The sequence below is a fragment of the Oncorhynchus keta genome, chromosome 10 (genome assembly GCF_023373465.1).
Source record: "Oncorhynchus keta strain PuntledgeMale-10-30-2019 chromosome 10, Oket_V2, whole genome shotgun sequence".
Lineage (NCBI taxonomy): Eukaryota > Metazoa > Chordata > Actinopteri > Salmoniformes > Salmonidae > Oncorhynchus > Oncorhynchus keta.
In genome coordinates this window covers 71,070,328-71,094,580 of record NC_068430.1, presented here as the reverse complement: position 1 = coordinate 71,094,580, position 24,253 = coordinate 71,070,328, and the positions used below count along the sequence as shown (strand labels likewise).

The window sequence follows — 24,253 nt, the reverse complement described above, 5'->3', positions numbered from 1 at the left end:
ACAATGCTTGATCAAGAGATGAAATGGAGTCTGTTTCCCAGACACTCTCATTTCAGGACAGATTCAAATTCTGTCATATTTAGACATAGTTATTTTGGGATGGAATTGGCCTAGTTTGTGTTAGTCTTAGATTTGTGCATTGTGTGACAGGATTTTTAAAGATATATATTTTTTTGTCATATTCAGCTGCAACGTTGCAGCTGTAATCTCTATGTCAAATTGATCCAAGTCTTATTTTGCGTGTCGTGCACCAATCACTGGTTGAAGAGATGATTTTATCTCAACTCTGCTATAAACCGCAATCCAAAAAAATGACTTCACTTCATAATCAGATTTTAGCTCGAGGGGGAAATCAAAGTGACCCCAGAGCCCAGTCCCTTAAACATTCCTCACTGGAAATGGGTCGCAGTCACTGGAAAAATTGACTGGTTGGTTGGATGGCAGTGGTTGATTTTACTGCATCACAGCTGCATGGCTCGCCAGACTGGAACTCTCTTACTAGGGACTTTACTAATTGTTTCCTGGACGTAAGAGGGGTCCTGGTTTTCCCAATGGGAAATTAAACACTGCATTACACATTCACACCACATTAGCCTAGCTAGCCACTGTAGCGACCAACAAACAGACATGGGTTCAAATAGTATTTAGTCTCTTTCCAATACCTTCGCTGTGCTTGATTGAGCTTACCCTGGCACAATGGAATAGTCCCTAAAGTGCAAACTCCGCCCTCCTGGCACTCGACGCAGGCTAAATAAAATGTGCTACATATTTGAAAGAAAATACAAATATTTTTTTTGAACTCAGGTCTGGTCAACAATTCCCCAGACTGGAAAGTGCCTTGGCACCACTGGCATTATAGACTGAAAGGGTTATGCATAAAGAAGCACCAAAGAAACGGCCCATTTTTTACAGCCATTCTGGTCCCTCTCTGTCTGTTGGCACCAAGTCGACATATTTAAATGCCTGACTATACAATCCCAACCCTACTCATTCAGATAGCATTGGCCGGATCCCAACAGTGTTTTTTTTTGTCCTCCTGTCTCACTCTTTCATTGTCCTTTTCCGTACCCATTCTCCCTCTTTCATCCCCCCTTTTCTCCCTTTCCTAGGAGACTCTGAGGCAGCTGATCATGATGCCTTTACCCAACGTGTTGGTGCTTGGCAGGACTCCTCACTGTGGTGTGTTTGCCCCCCATACCCACACCGTCTTACATTCTGTTGAGAAACCCAAAGAGAGAGAGCAGTAGACCCTTTGAATTCTATGTGATGTACAGTACTACTTCAGTTCCACAGATGTAGCATCTTCATTTGATCACCCTGTTGTTGCCGGAAATGTCAAACTTGTTGTAACGTCGTTCGTCTGTTGAAAGAAGAGAGTCAGACCGAAATGCAGCGTGTAGGTTACTCATGACTTTAATGAAAGATATGACGGTACATGAAATAACTGAAATACGAAAACAACAAACGGAACGTGAAACTAATTACAGCCTATCTGGTGACTACAACACAGAGACAGGAACAAACACCCACGAAATACAAAGGGAAACTCTGGCTGCCTAAATACGGTTCCCAATCAGAGACAACGAATAGCACCTGACTCTAATTGAGAATCGCCTCAGGCAGCCAAGCCTATACCACACCCCTAATCAGCCGCGATCCCAAATAATACAAACCCCAATACGAAACACAACATATAAACCCATGTCACACCCTGGCCTACCCAAACATATAACAAAAACACAAAATACAATGACCAAGGCGTGACAGAACCCCCAAGGTGCGGACTCCCGGACGCACCTCAAGAGCATAGGGAGGGTCCGGGTGGGCGTCTGTCCATGGTGGCGGTTCTGGCTCGGGACGTGGACCCCACTCCATTAGTGTCCTAGTTCTCCCCTTCGCGTCCTGGGATAATCCACCCTCTCCGCCGACCATGGCCTAATAGTCCTCACCCAGATCCCCACATAACTGAGGAGCAGCTCGGGACAGAGGGGCAGCTCGGGACAGAGGGGCAGCTCGGGACAGAGGGGCAGCTCGGGACTGAGGGGTAGCCCAGTACTGAGAGGAAGCCCAGTACTGAGAGGAAGCCCAGTACTGAGATGAAGCTCAGGCAGGTAGTAGGCTCTGGTAAATCCTGGCTGGCTGGCGGAACTGGAAGATTCAGGTTGACAAGCAGATCTGGAAGAGACTGGTTGTCTGGCAGATCTGGAAGAGACTGGTTGTCTGGCAGATCTGGAAGAGACTGGTTGTCTGGCAGATCTGGAAGAGACTGGTTGTCTGGCAGATCTGGAAGAGACTGGTTGTCTGGCAGATCTGGAAGAGACTGGTTGTCTGGCGGCGCTGGGCTGACTGGCGGCACTGGCGGTGCTGGGCAGACTGGGAGCACTGGTGGCGCTGGGCAGACTGGGAGCACTGGCGGCGCTGGGCAGACTGGGAGCACTGGCGGCGCTGGGCAGACTGGGAGCACTGGCGGCGCTGGGCAGACTGGGAGCACTGGCGGCGCTGGGCAGACTGGGAGCACTGGCGGCGCTGGGCAGACTGGGAGCTCTGGCGGCGCTGGGCAGACTGGGAGCACTGGCGGCGCTGGGCAGACTGGGAGCACTGGCGGCGCTGGGCATACGGGAGACTCCGACAGCGCAGGAGAGGAGAAAAGCGCTGGCTGCGCTGAACAGGCGAGGCGCACTGGAGGCCTGGTGCGTGGTGCTGGAACTGGTGGTACTGGATCGAGGACACGCACAGGAAGCCTGGTGCGGGGAGCTGCTACCGGAGGACTGGTGTGTGGAGGTGGCTCTGGATAGACCGGACCGTGCAGGCGCACTGGAGCTCTTGAGCACCGAGCCTGCCCAACCTTACCTGGCTCGATGCCCACTCTAGCCCGGCCAATAGGAAGGGCTGGTATGTGCCGCACCTGGCTCTGCACCCGCACTGGAAACACCGTGCGCTCCATAGCATAACACGGTGCCTGCCCGGTCTCTCTAGCCCAACGGTGAGCACAGGGAGTTTGCGCAGGTCTCCTACCTGGCATAACTATTCTCCCTTCTTGCCCCCCCCAATAATTTTTTTGGGCTGCTTTTCCGGCTTCCAACCGCGTCGCCGTGCTGCCTCCTCATACCTGCGCCTCTCCGCTTTAGCCGCATCTATTTCTTCCTTGGGACGGCGATATTCTCCAGGCTGAGACCAGGGTCCTTTACCGTCTAATTCCTCCTCCCATGTCCAATTCTCCAAGTGGTGCAGCCTCTCCCACTGCAACTGCTCTTCACGATTAACTGGGAGAGTAGGCTCAGGTCTGACTCCTGACTCAGCCACTCTCTCTGGGTCGGCCGCCCACCTGTCGATTTCTTCCCACGTCGTATACTCCATGCCTCTACCTTCCATAACGTCCTCCTTTAGCTCCTGCCAGTTTACACACTGCTCGGTCCGTGAACGGTGGGTGTTTCTGTAACGTCGTTCGTCTGTTGAAAGAAGAGAGTCGGACCGAAATGTAGCGTGTAGGTTACTCATGACTTTAATGAAAGATATGACGGTACATGAAATAACTGAAATACGAAAACAATAAACGGAACGTGAAACTAATTACAGCCTATCTGGTGACTACAACACAGAGACAGGAACAAACACCCACGAAATACAAAGGGAAACTCTGGCTGCCTAAATACGGTTCCCAATCAGAGACAACGAATAGCACCTGACTCTAATTGAGAATCGCCTCAGGCAGCCAAGCCTATACCACACCCCTAATCAGCCGCGATCCCAAATAATACAAACCCCAATACGAAACACAACATATAAACCCATGTCACACCCTGGCCTACCCAAACATATAACAAAAACACAAAATACAATGACCAAGGCGTGACACTTGTATTGTATTCAATGTTTAAAAGGGCTTTTAAAGTTGGTCATATCCACTTAAAAATGTCCGACTTGATTTGCCCCATCAACACTTTTATCAATCGCTACAAAAATGTTCATAAATTATAATCCACACAATAATTCACATTTCCTGTTGCTGCAGGATTCTTTTCCTTCTATGACAAAGTGGTCAAATGAAGATCCTACCTGTCGACTTGGTTTGCCAGTCACACACGTCTGTTGAGAGACTAGAAATAACAACTGTATCTGTGCTGCGTAGATAAGTACAGTTTGTAAGATGATTGACACCATCTTAGCGTTTGCAGTATCATCCTTCCATTTGTTGTCCGTGACATACCGTGACATAATATAATTATTCATATGAGTAAACTGAACTCAAACCAGACCAGTTAATTTGCAATGTTGCCCTATAAGTTGACCTCAAAACCCCTATAAGACAGACTTTGAGGGCCTTTGCTGTCTGTGTGTTCAGCAGATGTGTAATTCAAATGCACACCATCAGTCTGATAGATGTGCTTAGCCTTGGTGACAGGCTCTGGCCTGATGAGTGACCCAAATTTACACACCAGCCTGCCTCAAGTTACACTACATCTGAATTTCCTTTAATCATTGACTTTAATCTGAATGTAATGTGTGGGGATTGTATTTTGGGGGTTTTCTCCTCAGAGCAAAGTCTGGAGGAAATGAAGAAATTACTTCTTCTCTTATTGGGCTGTGCTGTCCAGGTAGGAGGAGTTGGAGAAGTGTGTGTGTGTGTGTGTGTGTGTGTGTGTGTGTGTGTGTGTGTGTGTGTGTGTGTGGAACGATGTTATTTTAGCTAGCTCATAATTGAGGATTTGAGGGGGACCCCTGTTTCACCTCAACAACAGGATGTCCGTCCCCCAGGCTAGGCTACACACACTCATTAAGACCCTAATCTACTATACCCACTGTGTGTTTTCAGTGTGAGAAGAAAGAGGAGTACGTCGAACGCATCCAGACCCTCGACTTTGACACGAAAGCAGCAATAGCTGCTCATATCCAAGAGGTACAGTATCTCGTTCCACGTTGCACTAGTTCCTGGTCTGTGCGTGACAATGACAGCAGTAGAGTCGGCAAGACAGATCTGGGACTCAGGCTCGCTTTTTCCACATTCAGTAACATGCATGTTTCTCTTATGTGGAAGTATTAGTGATTGAGAACATGACAAGGGCAGGCTAGCCATTTGCAAACTGTTTATAACAACATGCACCAAACTGTGTTGTGATTTAAATAATGATCCTTTTCAAAAAAGCATTAGAAACATTCATTTTACAATAATCCGTTAAAGGTCCTGTATAACCACCGGGCTTTTAGTAATGAACAGCAACATAATAAATCCATTTAGCATGTGTGAATACATTTTACATGTGGGTGGTCCTGGGAATTGAACTCGCTACCCTGGCATTACAAGCACCACACTCTACCAATTTAGCTACAAAGAACTACATGGGTAGCTTTTATACCACATTTATCCCACATTTATTTATTTAGGAGAACAATAATATCTTTCATTGCATTAAGTTCACATGAGAAATGACGTAATTATTTCCCTCAGGTAATAGAAGTTCACATGGAACTTAAGGTCAAAGGTCATTTTTAAATTTTTATTAGGATCCCCATTAGCTAACGGCTTAACGCTAGCTAATCTTCCTGGGGTCCAACACCAATTAACAAGACATTACAAACAACCACAATCAAGACTTCACAAACATTCAACATGTAGACCATACAGACGATTCAAATACCTGACAGGAAACACATTTAACATTCAATTGATGCTTTCTATTTCCTGCCCAGTCATATGGTCTATTATATTAGATGTTGCTTTATTTTATTCTTGAAGGTGGATTTACTTTTTGCCTGAGAAATATGGATTGGTAAAGATTTCCATTCAGCTATGGCTTTATATAAAACTGTAGACTGCAGGCGATTTGTCCTTGGCGTAGGTTGTTTTAGCTGCCCTGAATTTGCCTGTCTGATTTGGTGGTCATGCGTGTTGCTAGTATGTAATAACTGGACTGAAAAGTTCAGTGTGTTTTAAAAAAAATAGAACATTCATAAAGAAAATCAGAAGACTGGATAGTCATTTATTTAGAACGTGAAGCTATGAGAGATTCTGATGCACTTGGATAATATTCATACGGACAGAGCAAACCAGGCAGCCCTGTTTGGAGCCATTTGGAGCTTTTTTAGACCTTTCTTTGCTGCAGATGACCATATAACTAGACAGTACTCTAAGTGTGATAGGACCAGGGATTGACCATATAACTGGACAGTACTCTAAGTGTGATAGGACCAGGGATTGACCATATAACTAGACAGTACTCTAAGTGTAATAGGACCAGGGATTGACCATATAACTGGACAGTACTCTAAGTGTGATGGGACCAGGGATTGACGATTTAACTGGACAGTACTCTAAGTGTGATATGACCAGGGATTGACCATATAACTGGACAGTACCCTAAGTGTGATAGGACCAGGGATTGACAATTTAACTGGACAGTACCCTAAGTGTGATAGGACCAGGGATTGACCATATAACTAGACAGTACTCTAAGTGTGATAGGAGCAGGGATTGACCATATAACTGGACAGTACTCTAAGTGTGATAGGAGCAGGGATTGACCATATAACTGGACAGTACTCTAAGTGTGATAGGAGCAGGGATTGACCATATAACTGGACAGTACTCTAAGTGTGATAGGAGCAGGGATTGACCATATAACTAGACAGTACTCTAAGTGTGATAGGAGCAGGGATTGACCATATAACTGGACAGTACTCTAAGTGTGATAGGACCAGGGATTGACCATATAACTAGACAGTACTCTAAGTGTGATAGGAGCAGGGATTGACCATATAACTGGACAGTACTCTAAGTGTGATAGGACCAGGGATTGACCATATAACTGGACAGTACTCTAAGTGTGATAGGACCAGGGATTGACCATATAACTGGACAGTGCTCTAAGTGTGATAGGACCAGGGATTGACCATATAACTGGACAGTACACTAAGTGTGATAGGACCAGGGATTGACCATATAACTGGACAGTACTCTAAGTGTGATAGGACCAGGGATTGACCATATAACTAGACAGTACTCTAAGTGTAATAGGACCAGGGATTGACCATATAACTAGACAGTACTCTAAGTGTAATAGGACCAGGGATTGACCATATAACTAGACAGTACTCTAAGTGTGATAGGACCAGGGATTGACCATATAACTAGACAGTACTCTAAGTGTAATAGGACCAGGGATTGACCATATAACTAGACAGTACTCTACGTGTAATAGGACCAGGGATTGACACACTAACATGTTTTTAGGGTCATTTATTATGGAGTGGTACCTATGTACAGTATCATTCCACGTACTGCTTTGAGGTACATATATAGGGAGAACGGAGTGAATGGAATGGCGTCAAACCATGTGTTTGATTTGATCTGTTCCTCCCTGTGATTGGTCAGGTTACCCACAGTCAGGACAGTGTATTGGACCTCCATTGGCTGGAGGCCAGCGAGCTCTGTGCTGAGGACCTGGAGACCCTGTTCAGACGCCTGGTGGACCAGAGAGACACACAGCTGGAGGTAGGGGGTTATAAATGGGTTATGGAGGGGTTATGAATGTGTTATGTTCTCCTTATATAGGCCTGGTGGGCCAGAGAGACACACAGCTGGATGTAGGGGGGTATAAACGGGTTATGGAGGGGTTATGGATGTGTTATGTTCTCCTTATGTAGGCCTGGTGGGCCAGAGAGACACACAGCTGAAGGTAGGGGCCACTGTTGACATACTGCACAGTGTTTATAGGTTTGACCTTGCTGAGTCATACAAGATATTGCTGTGCCATAAAATATTCTGTAAGTCTCACTAGACTTTTATAGCAGTAGTTACTTATTGACTTTCTATATTGATCTGTGGTGAAATGGAGGAAGTTGAAGTTGAACTTGAAATGACAGGTGAAGGAGAAGTGTCATTTCCTGTCCTATTTTCATCTTTCCTCCCTCTGTTCTTTTCTCCTCCCCACCCCAGACTATTTTAGAGCTAATGCAGGAGAGAGAGTCCACCCCGTCACCCTCTCCGCCCAGCGCCCAGTCCCCCAGTGACTGTCCCAGCATGCAACAGCAGGCGACCTCCCACCAGCACTTGTCTGTGGAGCTGGCCGACTCCAAGGCGAAGGTCAGACGGCTGCGCCAGGAGCTGTGAGTAGTCAGATAAGGACACTCCCAGTCCCAACCCTCCCACTCAGTGGTCATAAAGTAACCTGGGCATGACAATGACAGCCATGGGGTTGCCAAGATGACATAAACAGATCTTGAATGCAGGCTAAGCATAAATGTATTTGAAAGGCACAATCTGTCATTTTAACAGTAATGCAGTACTGCTTGAGGACTTTCTGAGTCATCTTCCACCCAACAGGTCATTGTGTTTAGAGGATACATATGTCATTTCCCTAACCCAGCGTTAGAGGATATACTGTATGTAAGCCTTCTTTAAAGAACTCAAAAGCACCCTAGGGCATCTTCATGTCCTGTTTTATATTCTGTACAACATTTGAAATAGCATGAATAAGACCAACTAAGTGTTGTTTTTTCTCGGGTTGTCTCCACATATGTTTGGAGGTTAAACAGTTGAGCTGTGAGACAAGTCAAACGGTCAACAGTAGAGAGAGAGAGAGAGAGAGAGTCATCCTGAACGGATACAGGAGAAGGTGTCTGGGGATAGTTTGGCCCAGATTCTCTCCTTGGCATGACCCTCCAGGGCCTTGCATTGCCATTGTCCCACTTTGGCCCTCTTCCTCCCTGCCACCCCCCAGACCTGATTCAGCCCTCCATCTCTCCTCCTCTTCTCTCTTTTACCGCTTTCATTGTCTAACTGGGATATGCTGACTCAAGCCCCCGGACTGTACAGCAGTACAGTATCCTCATAATGCAACCCAACACTATCTGTTTTGTTCCTAGAAATGTAATAGCTTTTGGTTGTAGTGCACACTTGATGTCAACAAAGTGATAGGTTTGTGAGAAAACATGTACGACAGAAGCTTTTCTCCTAGGGATTCCAAACAATGGTCATGCCGTAGTACTGGCCAGTATGTTGCTACTTCCCAGAGAAACTGGGGGTGGAGGAAGTGATAGTCTGGGTGCTGCAGTGTGTGGTGGAATGTGGCCAAGCATGCAGGAGCCAGGCATCCCATATCTGCACTCGTAGAAAAAAGGGTCCCAAAAGGGTTCTACATGGAACCAAAAGGGGTTCTTCAAAGGGTTCTTTGAACATGTTAAATGTCTTCTCCAAGAGCTGTATATAATGGCTGTATGACTTGACCTACTGTATCTGTCTGAGTGGATGGGGGGTAGAAGTCAGGACTGTGCGCGTGGCGCGCATGCATGCATGTGTGGCAACATTAAGAAAAGCTATGCATACTTACACCATCCCTCTCCATCTCTTTCTATCCCCTCCTCTCCCCTCCCTCCCTCCCTCTCTCCATCCCACTCAGAGAGGAGAAGAGTGAGCAGGTACAGGACTGCAGACAGGAGCTGGAGAACATGGAGGCTGAGTTCAACAGGATTCAACAGGAGGTAGAGAGAAGTGACACACGCGCACACACACACACACACACACACACACACACACACACACACACACACACACACACACACACACACACACACACACACACACACACACACACACACACACACACACACACACACACACACACACACACACACACACACACACACACACACACACACACACACACGCATACACACACGCACACACACACACGCATACACACACGCACATGCACACACACACACACGCATACACACACACGCATACACGCACACACACGCATACACACACACATGCATACACACACGCACACACACACACACACACACACACGCATACACGCCCACGCACACACACAGACACACACACAGACACACACGCATGGACCTCCTCTCTAACCCTCAGTAACATGACACACAGTATCCTTACTTCAATCAGAGATTATTCAGATGAATGTACACTAAGCTTTAGTGTAGATCAAGCCTTAGTGCTTAGCTAGTGACAGTGGCTACACCTCAACACTGTTTTCTACAACAGTACAAAAGCTGCAGCTTGATCTCCTGAGTTCCTAAATCTGTTTTCCTGAAAGGAGAAAGAGAGATTTCTCATTTATTTTCATGCCTAAAACATGGTTCTACATCAACTGGGTTACATGGTCAGGGAAACCTCTCATAAATTCAATGAAATTCAAAGACTTTAATCTTCAAAAGATAAATACAGTGTAGATAGTTTTGTTTAAACTGTAGATTTATTATAAGACAGGAGCTACTTCCCAGCATTTTCCTCTCCCCACTTGAGATAACTTTTTTACCTCACGACCGTGTCCCATGTATGCTAAAACCCTTTCCTGTGTCGGTGTCCGTATCAGAACTCTGTGTTGCTAGCGGAGGCCCGGTCAGCCCGTACGTACCGTGACGAGCTGGATGCCCTGAGAGAGAGGGCCATCAGGGCTGACAAGCTGGAGAGCGAGGTGGGACGATACCGCGAGAAGCTGCACAACATGGAGTTCTACAAGGCCAAAGTGGAGGTACGGTAGCGCACGGAGAAACACATTCAATACTCAGACTATAGCATGATAATGTGAATTTTGTCCACTGTTAAATTTATATCAGAACGTTTCAGAATGCAAAGCACCACAGCTACTAATATTTCAAATCAATTGTTAAGGTTTTACAAATGACTGTTATCGCACTTTGCAAAAAACTTAGCTAGATCTCAAACAATACTTCACGTATTTCATCATTTAACAATTGACATCAATCTGCTGTTATCATGTACCCGACAGGGGTTTCTTTGTTTGTAAAACCCTTGATTTGTGTCTGATCTTGTAGGAGCTGAAGGAGGATAACTCTGTGTTGCTGGAGACCAAGGCTGTACTGCAGCAGCAGCTGGAGGGGTGGAGGGCCCGCTCTGATAAACTACACCAGCTAGAGAAACACAGTCTGCTGCTCAACGCCAGGGTCCACGTCATGGAACAGGTAGAAAACATGGAGTATTATGCAGTGGATTACATGTATGTAAACGGTGGTCAATATCAACATTGAGGGGAAACAGGTTCAAGGTTTAGGGAAGGATGGGAAAGGGACTGGTCTTAGTGCAGGGGAGGATGTGTATTGGAAGATACATGCGATGGAACAGGTTGATGGACGAAGAGGATCATACTGTACATGCTTGGATTATGTTGTGGACATGTGTGTGCCTTGGTCAAAAGGTCATACTTTCCCACGAAGATCAGATAGAGAAATAGGAAGTTGAATATCTTTAGAATAACAACGTCATCTCCCCCTCATCCTCTCTCTCTCTCGGCCCTTCCCAGGAGAAGGAGGTGGACAGGAGGCGTATGGAGGAGCTGCAGGAGGAGAACCTGGCCCTGGAGCTGGCCCAGAGGAGGAGCATGGAGGAGTCACAGCACCTGGGATGGGAGCTGGAGCAGCTGTCCAGGAGCCCCGACAACTCACAGGGTAAGGCTGACAGTCTACTCTACCCACTTCATCTGCCCTGTGGGAGCTGTGGTACTTATGGGAAGAGAAGTGACGTGTGAAATATCATTCTAACGTTATGGGCTATTCTATATGGCACAAAAGGATAACTTCAATAAGATCATTCAGTCAGTCAGTCATTATCTCACCTGTCTGTTCATAGTGGAGGTTATGTAACAGATAGTTCGTATTCCTGTCATCCTTTCGGTCTGATGGCTGTGTTCAGGTCAGAAGTCTCTGGGTGAGGAGGTGGTTGAGGGGACCAGGAGTCGTCTGCTGAGGCTGGAGAGAGAGAACCAAAGCCTGCTCAGGACCATAGAGGAACTGAGAGCTGCTGACCTCAGCCTGGGACCGCAGCACAACCATAACCATGAGCACATGTGGAGGGACGGCCAGCGACCCACAAACACGGTAACTAGCCAGGGACCACGACACAAACATGAACACAATAGGCACACACAGCTGCTCAGGCAGCACACGCACAACCATCGACCCACACATTCGGATTCCGGCGACTCAATTGAACTATAGCAGTGAACGGTGCTATTTCCATGTGAAAATGTTGTTTGTGTTTCCTTGTTTATTAGGCTGAGGTGGTTAGAGAGTACCTTGGCAGTTTAGACAACACCTCCTGGGAGCAGTCTGAATTGGTCATCAAAGAGGATTGTGACATTGACATAGACACATCACATCACAGGGACCCAGAGTGCAACGGAGTGGCGGTTGACCTAGAGGGAGAGATTGACCGACTGGAGAGAGAGAGCGAGACCCTCAAGGAGAAGATGGACCTTCAGAAGCAAGAGAAAGGCCAACTTGAAGACGGAGAGTCTTGCGACCTGAGTGACCCCATAGCTGACCTGGAAGCTGTAGCTAAAGACAACACCCGCAATCTCCTTCAACCAGGCGCTTCAGTGTCTCTGACGCGTGATACCTCACCCTACTCTACTCGGGAGAACAGTAGCACAGGGCTGCAGGTGAGGGCTTCCTCTTCATCCACGAAGCACACAGAGCGTCTGGAAGCTAAGTGTAGAGCCCTGGACACAGAGAACCAGCGGCTTCAGGCTGCCCTGGACAACACAGGTTGGTCTTCTGGGAGAATGTTGTGGTACTGCTGTCTCTTTGTAGCGTTTGGCTCTGTTGTGTTAGATACAGGGGCATTGAATGGGCAATGTGATGTGCTTTATTTGTTCAGGGATCCATTTACTTGTTGATTTTTGTGCTCTGTATGCCTGCTAACCTAATAATTGATGATTGGTGATTAATGAAGTAGCCTATATTCATTCATAATTATTATTGTTTATTTTTTATCCACCCACGCCCCCACCCATCCATCCATCCGTCCATCCATCAACCACACCCCTCCATCCATGCATCCATTCACCTCCAGGCCGGAAGCTCCAGCGGCTGGAGGCCGAGGTCCACGAGCTGGAGGCTGAGAACCAGATCCTGCAGGCTGGGCTGGAGGAGCTGAGGATCTCCTCGCGGCGCATGGAGCAGCTGGAGCAGGAGAAGCAGACCTTGGAGCAGGAGGCTTCAGGCCTGGAGAGAGACAAGAGGAGGCTGGAGAAGGAGAACCGCAGGCTGAGGCAGCAGGCAGAGATCCAGGACTCTACCCTGGACGGGAGCAACCTGAGGGTGGCTAGTCTGGAGAGAGAGAACAGGTATGATACTAATGGTCACCATGGTATGATTGTGGTGCTAGCAATGTCAGGGTTGTGGGTTCGATTCCCGCTGCGATCACATGTATAAAAAGGTATGCACTTGTATACAAATGTATCTACTCATATACAATACAATATACTAAAATGTGTGCCCTCACTGTACTGTAAGTCGCTTTGGATAAAAGCATCTGCTACATGGTTTATATTTCTATTATATTATAACAGGGGGATGGGGAAGGAGGTGGAGAGGCTGAAGGAGGTGGAGGAGAGGGTCAAGGGGCTGGAGAGGGATAACAGAGAGCTGGCCAAGCAGGGAGCGATCAACCAGAGGGCCCTGGTCACCCTGAGAGAGGTGAAGCCACTCAGATCAGCATTTAGCTTCTTATGTGTGATACTCATGTATTTCAGTGTGCCTGAAATGACAGATTTGTAAGCTTCCTGATGGGAAGATAAAGTTAAGCGACCTTGAAGTCGTGGAGATTTAGATCACATGTCATGAATATATATCAATTGTTTTTGATTTAACAGCTCTGATAAGTAGGTCATTGGTAACAAGAGCTTTACATGGCTGCAAGAGGAGTCACTGAACTGAAATGTGCGATGATACAAAAAGCAGATATTTCTGACCGTTGTTCCTCTGTAGGAGTTGGTGAGTGACAAGCTGAAGACGCAGCAGAGGGAGAATGAGCTGGAGAGGCTGGCCCACGAGCTGGAGATGAGAGTCCTCAACCAGGACACATCACCACAGAGTGACGAGGAAACTCCAGACACCAGGTAAAACACTGGACACGGCAAGGTTCATGCAACTGATTTAGTCTACCCCCCACACACACAAACCAGGTTAGGTGATAGCTATACAAATCTTCAATTAAGTTTGTGAATGACTGTGTTATACACATGACAATAGATTGGTGAGTTATTTTCCAATAAAATCAATTACAATCAGTGACAAAATACAGAAAAATATGTCTACTTTTCCCTCCCCCACGTGTTGTTCTAAATCCCCATTTATTTTATTTCCCTCTCCCCAGTAGGTTCAAGATGTTGGAGTCTGAGCTGGAGTCGTCTCTGAAGAGGTCCCTGCAGATCAAAGAAGACAAGATGGCTGCCGTTGAGGCTCGTCTGCAGGAGTCCTCCACCCTCAACCAGCAGCTACGTCAAGAGCTCAAGACTGTGAGTCTGGCCTAAAGTTCCTCAGTTTCAAAGGGAAACTATACCTTGTCTACATCCATTCACTTTTACATTGGAGTTCTTTGTCAAAGCATATTGAAGTCTGAAGTTGAAAAATGGCCTCGCTCAGTAGCAATATCTGACCTTTGTTCTTGACCCCCTACAGGTGCGTCTGAACTACGAAGCCCTGCTGCAGAGGGAGGAGGAGGAGCATGCGGCGTGTAGCCCCACCCCTCAGAGGGAGAGTGACAGGGCGGTAAGCGGATGGCAGCGGGAGAGCCAGGAGGCCACCAGGGAGCTGCTGAGGGTCAAGGACCGCCTCATCGAGGTGGAGAGGAATGTGAGTGGAGAACTTTGTGTCATCATGTTTTGACTAAGCACTAAATTTGGTGCTCTTATTTCAATTTTTATAATTTCTGAAATGCATCTGACTTTGTTTAAAGACCTCCCAATAATGACTATGGGATGATAGAACTCAAACCTACATGACATTTTAGTCATTTAGCAGATGCTTCATTATTTCATTACATTACATTGCCACGTTAATACAAATGTTATCCATCTAAACCAGACTGTTACTATGGATCAACACCAGCTTCACATTTTTTCTATGTATTATTGACTTGTCCCTCTTTTCCTCCCCTACTGCAGAATGCCACACTGCAGGCAGAGCGTCAGGCACTGCAGGTCCATCTCAGACAGCTGGAGACCCAGTCAGATGGCCTGCAGGCTCAGATGCTGGCCCTGCAGAGACAGACAGCCTCCCTGCAGGAGAACAACACGGCTCTCCAGACACACAACGCTAACCTGCAGGTTAGAGGAGCAACATTCCTCATATACTAATATACTCCTAGTATACTGATAAGATACTCAAAATACACAAATACACACTCACTGATTTAATGCTTCCAAAATATGAACTTTTATTTTGAAGTGAGTACTTTTATTTTGAAGTGAAATCTGTGTGCAGATATCCATTCTGCATTGGAGTCATCTTGTTTTTATACCTAGCACTCAAGTTGCCTCATATAATGCCATTCTAACAGAACCTGATACTGTAAGGTTGGTGTTACATGAAGCAGTTTGAATGCAACTTAAGTTGATTTGTTAAATGTGAGTAGTATTTCATCTTATACAGTATAAACTCAGACCTTTGAATTACAACCTTTTCACGCATAATAATCATATCCACGCCTATCCAACCACAGGTCGAAAAGTCCACTCTGAACTCCCAGAGTGCATCACTCCTGGCCCAGAACGCTCAGCTCCAATGTCAACAATCCAGCACTGAGGGTGATAAGGAGGTGGCCATGCGTGAGCGCGAGGAGCTGCGCGGCGTGCACGACCAGCTCCTGAGGGACCACGAGAGGCTGGCGGCGCTGCACGAGAGACAAGCCATGGACTATGAGGCCCTGATGGGGAAACACGGCTGTCTGAAGAACGTCCACCGCACTCTGGAGCTGGAGCATAGAACGCTGGAGGACAGGTAGAGGAAGGGGACCAGAGACCATTCTGATTTTGTCATGGTTCACAATATACCATTTGAATGCTTGAGTAATGGTTGCTTAAATTCCACCTCTCTATTTTATGTTCTCGTGCAACAATGAGGATATCTGTTGAGGAAAATCTGTTGGATTTTAGAACTACAGTATATAGGTTCTACCCATTCATATTTTATCAAAGACCCTCATCAATGGCTGTGACACTCATTTCCCATCCATGCAAAGACAATGAAAACAGCAACCGAGAGGAAAACTCTCTAAATAACCACGATGGTGTGTTGCTGTAGGTACAAATCCCTGCTGCAGCAGAAGGCCAAACTAGAGGGTCTGGAGAAGGCTCTGAGAGAGGAGCACGACAAGATGTCTGTGGAGAAGGAGCAGCACAGGACCACCGCCTCAGAGTGTCGACAGCTCCGGGATGAGAAGGACTGGTGAGGGGCGCACATAGCATAACACACACACACACACAGCATCTCCTAAAGATGACAAAGACTCCCTCTACACACAGCATAGCTCACCACACACATAAGCTCACAATAAAGATAGTTTTAGGCTGATAGCTTTTACATAGAATTCAGAGAAATTGCTTGTATAACTTGCTGACATTCAGAGAACTTTGTTTGTCTAACTTGTTCTTAACAATATGTTTTCGCCTTACTTTGTCAGAGTGTTTCTTCTATGTATATTTCTATGTGCCCCCAGGCTGAACCAGACGTACCGTCAGCTGTTGAAGGATCAGGAGGAGCTCCAGGCGGACCATAAGAACATGAAGACCCTGCTGAACAGCACCAAGCTGGAGCAGACCAAGCTCGAGTCCGACTTCAACAAGCTCAGAGAGCAGTACCAACAGCTAGACATCACCAACACCAAGCTCACCAACCAGTGTGAGGTATGAAGGATATATTTAAGCAACAAGGCTCAAGGGGGTGTGGGAAATGACGAATATACCCCAGTTAAGGGCTGTTCTTATGCACGACGCAATGCGGAGTGCCTGGATACAGCCCTTAGCCGTGGTATATTGGCCATATACCACAAACCCCCGAGGTGCCTTATTGCTATTATAAACTGGTTACAAACGTAATTAGATCAGTAAAAATAAACATTTTGTCATTTTGTCATACCCATGGTATGAGGTCTGATATATCAAAATTCAGGGCTCGAACCACCCAGTTTCTAATAATACCTTCACCATCCAGGTTCATTTAAGTTATAATTCAAAATATATTTACCTAAAAGCATCCATTTTAATCAATCAAAACTTGATAAAAATTCCAATATTCTGTACAGTTGTAATGAAGGTTTTGTTGATCGTATTGTAATGAAACAGTCAGGGAATGCGGCTCGAACCCTCCACCTTCTGACCCGAAGCCCAGTGCGCCATCGACTGTGCCACAGAAGCATGCTCATGTCACAAAGTCGATTCTCCCCCCTTATTAACCCAGGGTCGTTACAGCATTGCTCGAAAAGTAATTAGATTCTGTATTCCCCAAGCACTATATGAAGAGGCTATGTGAGGATATTCACATTTGCTCTCAAAGCAGTTTTAGTGCCAGATTGATGTGTTGTAGTGATTCTATCATTAAAGAAGTCATTGACATATACTATGTGCTCTTGTGTCTAGCTGCTGAGTCAGTTGAAGGGGAACCTGGAGGAGGAGAACCGGCACCTGCTGGACCAGATCCAGACCCTGATGCTGCAGAACCGCACCCTGCTAGAACAGACGATGGAGAGCAAGGACCTGTTCCACGTAGAACAGAGACAGCACATGTAAGGGACCCGTCTATCTGGCTGAAGGCCGAGTTGTAGAGCTTTAACCCCTTGCATTCCAACTTGTAGTTAATGGACTGAATTAGAAGTTAATTGAACCAAATGTAATAGATGTTCCACCACCAGCAGCAGACACTGTACAGTATATCTACAGGATATAAGAGCATAGTTTGTACAATAGTAGCTACAGCCACAGTATATTTCTTCTCATAATGATCAACTTATGGAATGTATTCACATTATGCTAAAACAATGGGCTTCACATAGGACACAAGGCATTCCAGAGCAGCACAAAACAAAAGGCATTGATTCAGCTATAGAGCACCGTTGCACCAAACACACAGTGCATCCCATCATATTTAGAGCACCAAAACCACTGGGCCTCTGAGTTTGACAGAGCATGGATTATTGATGTCGTCTGCCATCTGTAGTGCCAGTTTAGAAAAAAGGTTGACTGACCTAAAAAAAATCCTCTCTCTCTGCTAGTGTCAACGTTGGCCTATATGGAATAAATCTCCCCCATTTTGAGTTTATCTTCTGGACATATGGGGCATCCTAAGCTATGTGTAATATGTATGAAAGTATGGAAATATAACATTCACATTCTTTTCACCTGGGTCGTATTCATTGCGGCATGCAACGGAAAACGCTTTTTAACGGAAAATGGAAATGAGAGTTCCTTATTGGACGAGTACATGTAGTCCCTCACTGTTTCAGTCTATTTTCTTCCGTTGGTGCCTAATAAATACGACCTTGGGGTTTGATGGTGTTTAACCTGTCTGGGAACCTCTCGCCAACAGCCAATGAAATTGCATGGTGCCAAATACAAATCAACAGAAATCTCACATATCAAATTTCTCAAACATACAAGTATTAGGCACCGTTTTAAAGATAAAATTCTTGTTAATCCAGCCACAGTGTCTGATTTCAAAAATGCTTTACAGCGAAAGCTCCACAAACGATTATGTTAGGTCACCACCTGATGAAGACAGCTTGGCTGTCGAAACGTTGGAAATTACATTTTTGCATCTGAGCTCCTAGAGTGTGCGGCTCTCTTTTATTTTCAAGTTTTCTACTCTGCTAGCCAGCACCTCACCTAAATAGGTGTGCGGTACTTTTTCTTCTAGGTCACCACCAAGTCACAGAAAAAAACAGCAATTTTTCCAGCCAAAGATAGGAGTCACAAAAAGAACAAATAGAGATAAAATTAATCACTAAACTTTGATGATCTTCATCAGATGACAGTCACAGGACTTCATGTTACACAATACATGTATGTTTTGTTCGGTAAAGTTCATATATATATATATCCAAAAATCTCATTTTACATTGGCGTGTTATGTTCAGTAGTTCCAAAACATGCAGTGATTTTGCAGAGAGCCACATCAGTTTACAAGTACTCATTATAAATGTTGATGAAAATACATGTGATATACATGGAAATATAGATATACTTCTCCTTAATGCATCCACTGTGTCAGATTTCTTTTAAACTTTGCAGAAAAGCATAATCTGAGTACGGCGCTCAGAGCCCAAAACAGCCAAAATAAATATCCGCCATGTTGCACAGTCAACATTAGTCAGAATTAACATTATAAATATTCACTTACCTTACCACTCTCAGGAATCCCAGTTCGACAATAAATGTTTGATTTGTTCCATAAAGTCCATAATTTATGTCCAAATAGCTTATTTTGTTAGGGCGTTTGGTAACAAATCCATTCGCGTGTTCAGGTCCAGCTGAACGTCGGACGAAAAGTTCAAAAAGTTATATTACAGGTCGTAGAAACTTGTCAAACTAAGTATAGAATCAATCTTTAAGATGTTTTTATCATAAATGTTCAATAATGTTCCAACTGTAGAATTCCACTGTCTGTAGAAAAGCAATTGAATGATAACTACCTCTCATGTGAAATGCGCGTGACTGAGAACGAGGCTGCTGCCAGACCACTAACTCAAAGAGCTCTCATCCGGCCCCCCTTCACAGTAGAAGCCTGAAACAACGTTCTAAAGACGGTTGACATCTAGTGGAAGCATTAGGAAGTGCAAAATGACCCATATCCAACTGTGATTTCGATAGGGGCTGAGTTAAAAAACTACAAACCTCAGATTTCCCACTTCCTGTTTGGATTTTTTTCTCAGGTTTTTGCCTGCCATATGAGTTCTGTTGTACTCACAGACATCATCCAAACAGTTTTAGAAACCTCAGAGTGTTTTCTATCCAATATTACTAATAATACGCATATTTTAGCATCTGGGACTGAGTAGGAGGCAGTTTACTCTGGGCACGCTATTCATCCAAAAGTGAAAATGCTGCCCCCTATCCCAAATAAGTTGAAGGTGCCAGGTGCGACAGTGTGACGGTTGAGACAGTTCAATCAGAGTTTATTCTGAGACGTAAACACACCAGCCATCTTTGCAGCAGCACCACCACCTCTTCTGTGGATGTTACCTCTCTGTGTGATACACTGTATTTTTCTCTCCTCTCTCAGAGACAAGCTGAATGAGCTGAGGAGACAGAAGGAGAAGTTGGAGGAGAAGATCATGGACCAGTACAAGTTCTATGACCCCTCACCCCCACGGAGGTACAGTGCCGTTTGGAGAGGAAATCAATTCACTTTGACAGTGACAAAATTCACTAGTTTGGATACAGTATTAGTTCGTTTTACCTATTTATTTTTAAGACAATTTTCCCATCAGGGATAATAAAGTTTATCCTATTCTATATCGATTTTAACATATCTATTATATTTCCCGAGGCGTGGGAACTGGATTGCCTTGAAGATGAGGAAGCTGATGAAGCCGAGGAGCCGCGAGCGTTGTGGCCCCGCCTCCTCTTCTGACCACCATCGCTCCCTCACCCCCACACGCTCTGGCTCCTTCGAGGCCCTCCCGCCCACCTCCCCCTCTGCTTCCTGTTGCCAAGACAATGGCTCCTTCGTGGGTTCAGACGGCTCGGGTGGGTCCACCACCTCCCCCCGGAGGAGCAGCAGTGAGTATGACCTCCTTATCCCCTCCCATTGGTCCCGTCTGAGAGCCCTGATAGGCCAGGCAGAAACGGGCTGCCCAATCACGCTCCGCCATCACCGCAGGCCCACCCACCCTGCTACGAGCTATAGGCCAAGAAGAGAGAGCGACAGCTAGGCCCCTTCCCCCACCACGGCCGACCCTGCAGCCACGGCCATCAGGGATAGAACAGAAAGATATGGGCGGAGCCAGTTACTGCAAGGAACCTCCCCCAGCCACCACCGATTGGACAGGGAGACAGAAGTCACTCAATTGCTACATCTTTATTTGACGGCCCTACAAGACAGACTCTTCCTATTTGTATCAATATAGAACCGCCTCCCAGGCTCTTTACACAGAGATCTATGAGAAGGAATAAAAATGATCTGTTGGAATGATCTGTTGCTGAGCCATTGTATAGGAGTCTCCTGGGTAGGAAATCATCATACACACTTGACTTCTGAAGTGGTAAGATGTAGGGCGGCTCTGTCTGTATCTACCCTGTATAGCAGGATAACTAACCTCTGACCCTACGAGGTCCGGAGCCTGCTGGTTTTCTGTTCTACATAATAATTAATTGCACACACCTGGTGTCCCAGGTCTAAATCAGTCCCTGATTAGAGGGGAACAATTAAAAAATGCAGTGGAACTGGCTTGGAGGGCCAGAGTGTAGTTTGAGGGCTGTGTAATATACGTGGGTTTCTATGACAGACAGTGCATGGAGAAACACTTGTTACCTGGTGTTGCACTATGAATATGTCTGCATGTTTCTTTATGTGGATCAATAAGGCCAAAATAAGGCAACATTGTGCCTATTTCTGTCTATCCCCATGTCTGTTTGTGTATGTTAACGTGTTCTCTCCGTTCCCCTCCCTTCATCCTCCCCTGTTTCTCCCTCCCCTGTCCCTTGTTGTCCCACACTGTAAAGTGTCCACCCTCAAAATCTTTCCCCTTATGAGGAACAGACTGAAGGATAAGAACAAAGTCAAGTCCCTCTTTCGTCGTTCTGTGTGTAAGAAACATGATGGGTCGATGTCTCGTGACTACCTCATCTTGGCTGCGACCTGCCTATTTTCTCATCATTAGCAAACTATTAGCCTGGGTCCCAGATCTGTTTGTGCTGTCTTGCCAACTTCTTAGGATTGACAATTCCATACGAAGTTGGCAAGACAGCACAAACAGATCTGGGACCCAGGCTAGTGAGCTATGCTTTACCTTATTCTTTAGTCTACCATTGTTTTAATGAATGCAGCAGAAATCCTCCGAGACAATACTCTTGGAATTACGTGTAGAGTTCTGCGAAGTGTGCAGCTTGGCATCCTTCCTATGATTGAGTTCAGCCATAATATTGCTAATATTGCTATATATTGCAATTTTGATACCCATACCCACTCTTTCTTGCTGTTAGCATAATGTCATGTCTTTACTATCATTAAATTAAGACTTTTAATTTTTATCAAAGATTCTCTGTAATTAGCATTTGGTGATTAACTAATCAGGCAAATGTAATTAACTAGGAAGTCGGGGCACCAAGGAAAATATTCAGATTACAAAGTTATAATTTTCCTAATACAGCTTTACAGATATTTTCATATCTGATTAATAATCTTCTGATTAATGAATTCTTCTTTACCTCACGTTAGTCTCATTCAAAACGTTGTAAATTGTTGGTTATCTGCACGAACCCAGTCTTCACTGTGAGTCATCCATACATCAATTGTCTTAAAATAATGTATTTACTAACTAAGTAAACAGAAATGCATAAACAAACAGTAGATAGTTACAAGGAAATGATAACGGATTTTCCCTAGTGGGATAAACCCTCATTGCGGCTTGGTGTACAAAAGGGAAGTGGGGGTCGACTGAGATAAGACAACACACAGTTGATAATTATAACAATTGAAATGCTAATCCTTTGCACGTGAACGCTCACTCATTCGGGAACAACTGCAATCAATATATATATATTTACGCTCAGTGTGTCGTCGGGGTCTCTGTTGAAAAGTTTGTTTCTGTTGGAGAGTTTGTCCGCCCTCTCTGTCATGGTTGGAATGGATCGTTCAGAGTGACATTCATTCATGTAGTTATGGATAGATGTTTCGGCGATTGTCGTTCTTCGCGTTCAATGATACCAAATTCCTAGCTCCAGACTAGTAATTAATATCAAAGACTTGTTCTTATTCTTATTCTGGTATCAATAGTCTAAGAGTTTAACCATGTGGGATGGTTAAAAGATTCAGCAGTCTGGTCTCAAACCTTGGCCCTCTCGTTATCGAGGTAAGCTGGTCTGCAACCTTTATCCTCTTGTAATGGAGAGAAACATGGTCTGGTGATAGAAAACCCAGGTGGGGTTTTATTCGGAACATCGAAAAGGGCTGTCTCATGACACCCGGTCCTGTCTGTGCCCCTGGGGGCGTGCCAAGGACTTACTGAAACTTTTTAGGGAATTGGAGTTTCCTTCATTAAACAGTCCACAAACAGTTCCATCCTCACTTATTCATTTTATACAACAATTAGATGTAAGCCTCATATCTGAGGCTATTATATAAACAGCGTTATGGTAATGTGGCCGTATTGACTCCCATGAGTTTCACAAAATTGTACCAAACGGACCAGTTCATAGCTGGATTCTTCACCGTTCTTTTATACCTTCTCCAGAACATAAATGTTGTTCGGTTCTCCAGTTCTGTAAGGTGGAAGAAATTCCTTTGTTCTCTATGAAAATTCACTCTTTCTCTAAAACTGTGGCCATGAGGAGATAATCTCCTCCAGGAATTTACGACCTCTCTCTGACCACAGCAGCCTGGGTGTAGGAGACAGGGAAAGGGGGATGGGGCTTTCTGTACCCAAAGAGGGCAACGTCATGATAATAAGCATCCACCACCATAGATATTTTCACTCTTCTGTTCTCCATGCAGTTCTGTAGAGTTACCCAAGAGGTCAGGGGAATGCTACATTGCAGAACACTGGTACTGCATAATGTTTTAGTTTCTCAGGACCACATTGCTGGAAGGCAGGAAGACTCTGACAGAGGTTGTGAGGCTTAAACCGTAGTTATTGAAAAACGTAATTCTTTTCAAGTGAAGCGTGTAGAATCTTCTCTCCTTTGAATGAAAGACAGGAAGGGAAAGAAAATATAGGACTTCCCCATTAACCAGAGGCAACTCAAGTCATCTCTCTCCACCTCCACCCCCAGCCCTGAATGACCTGGACAAACTGAATGACTTGGTGTACCCCTCAACCCTGTCTGAGGACCCTGAGCAGCTAGAGGGGTCAGAGGTCAAGAATGACAGATCCAGGAAGGAATCTATGACCTCATCCATGAGCGACTCCATCTTGTCCATCATCAACCATCAACACCAGCCCACCACCACTCCTTTGTTTTATCCCACCACCACTGCTGCTGCCGCTGCCACTGATGGCAATGAGCGATGTTTGACAGGTAGAGTGATTCCACCATCCATATTACCTCCTTCCATTTGACATCTTCATCAGCTATCTGCTATGAACACCTTTTGCTGTCGTTTTAAGGATCATGCTACAAGGGTACATTTGCTAAGGGGTTTGAGCTACAACGTCTCTATAGGGATGTGTTGCTTCATACAGCTGCAATTCCGTTTGTTTGAATGAACACTACCACTTCCCATATGCTTCTCATGCTTTTAACCTGACCAGTTTGACCGCAACACCTCC

The 24,253-nt window shown here is 45.4% G+C and overlaps 1 protein-coding gene across 8 annotated transcripts in view; it reads left to right on the top strand.

The window, feature by feature from the left end:
* Positions 1-24,253, top strand: part of LOC118376326 (girdin-like) — a 39,909-nt gene that overhangs the window by 5,017 nt on the left and 10,639 nt on the right. For 6 of the 8 annotated variants that reach the window (XR_008144819.1, XR_008144818.1, XR_008144817.1 and 3 more), the window contains 24 exons: positions 1,110-1,179; positions 4,537-4,595; positions 4,814-4,897; positions 7,370-7,489; positions 7,934-8,103; positions 9,396-9,477; positions 10,344-10,502; positions 10,807-10,953; positions 11,292-11,436; positions 11,681-11,865; positions 12,042-12,534; positions 12,842-13,115; positions 13,341-13,467; positions 13,759-13,889; positions 14,147-14,288; positions 14,452-14,625; positions 14,937-15,098; positions 15,494-15,771; positions 16,075-16,218; positions 16,490-16,676; positions 17,409-17,554; positions 20,047-20,139; positions 20,314-20,546; positions 23,757-24,002. Coding sequence is in view for 5 of the 8 variants with exons in the window: in XM_035763034.2 (XP_035618927.2) it covers positions 1,110-1,179; positions 4,537-4,595; positions 4,814-4,897; positions 7,370-7,489; positions 7,934-8,103; positions 9,396-9,477; positions 10,344-10,502; positions 10,807-10,953; positions 11,292-11,436; positions 11,681-11,865; positions 12,042-12,534; positions 12,842-13,115; positions 13,341-13,467; positions 13,759-13,889; positions 14,147-14,288; positions 14,452-14,625; positions 14,937-15,098; positions 15,494-15,771; positions 16,075-16,218; positions 16,490-16,676; positions 17,409-17,554; positions 20,047-20,139; positions 20,314-20,546; positions 23,757-24,002 (4,051 nt within the window). In the remaining 3 variants the exon portion in view is untranslated. Of the gene's footprint in view, positions 1-1,109; positions 1,180-4,536; positions 4,596-4,813; positions 4,898-7,369; positions 7,490-7,933; positions 8,104-9,395; positions 9,478-10,343; positions 10,503-10,806; positions 10,954-11,291; positions 11,437-11,680; positions 11,866-12,041; positions 12,535-12,841; positions 13,116-13,340; positions 13,468-13,758; positions 13,890-14,146; positions 14,289-14,451; positions 14,626-14,936; positions 15,099-15,493; positions 15,772-16,074; positions 16,219-16,489; positions 16,677-17,408; positions 17,555-20,046; positions 20,140-20,313; positions 20,547-21,488; positions 24,003-24,253 lie in introns of those variants that run through there. The other 2 variants (XM_052527820.1, XM_035763039.2) reach the window with 2 other exon arrangements.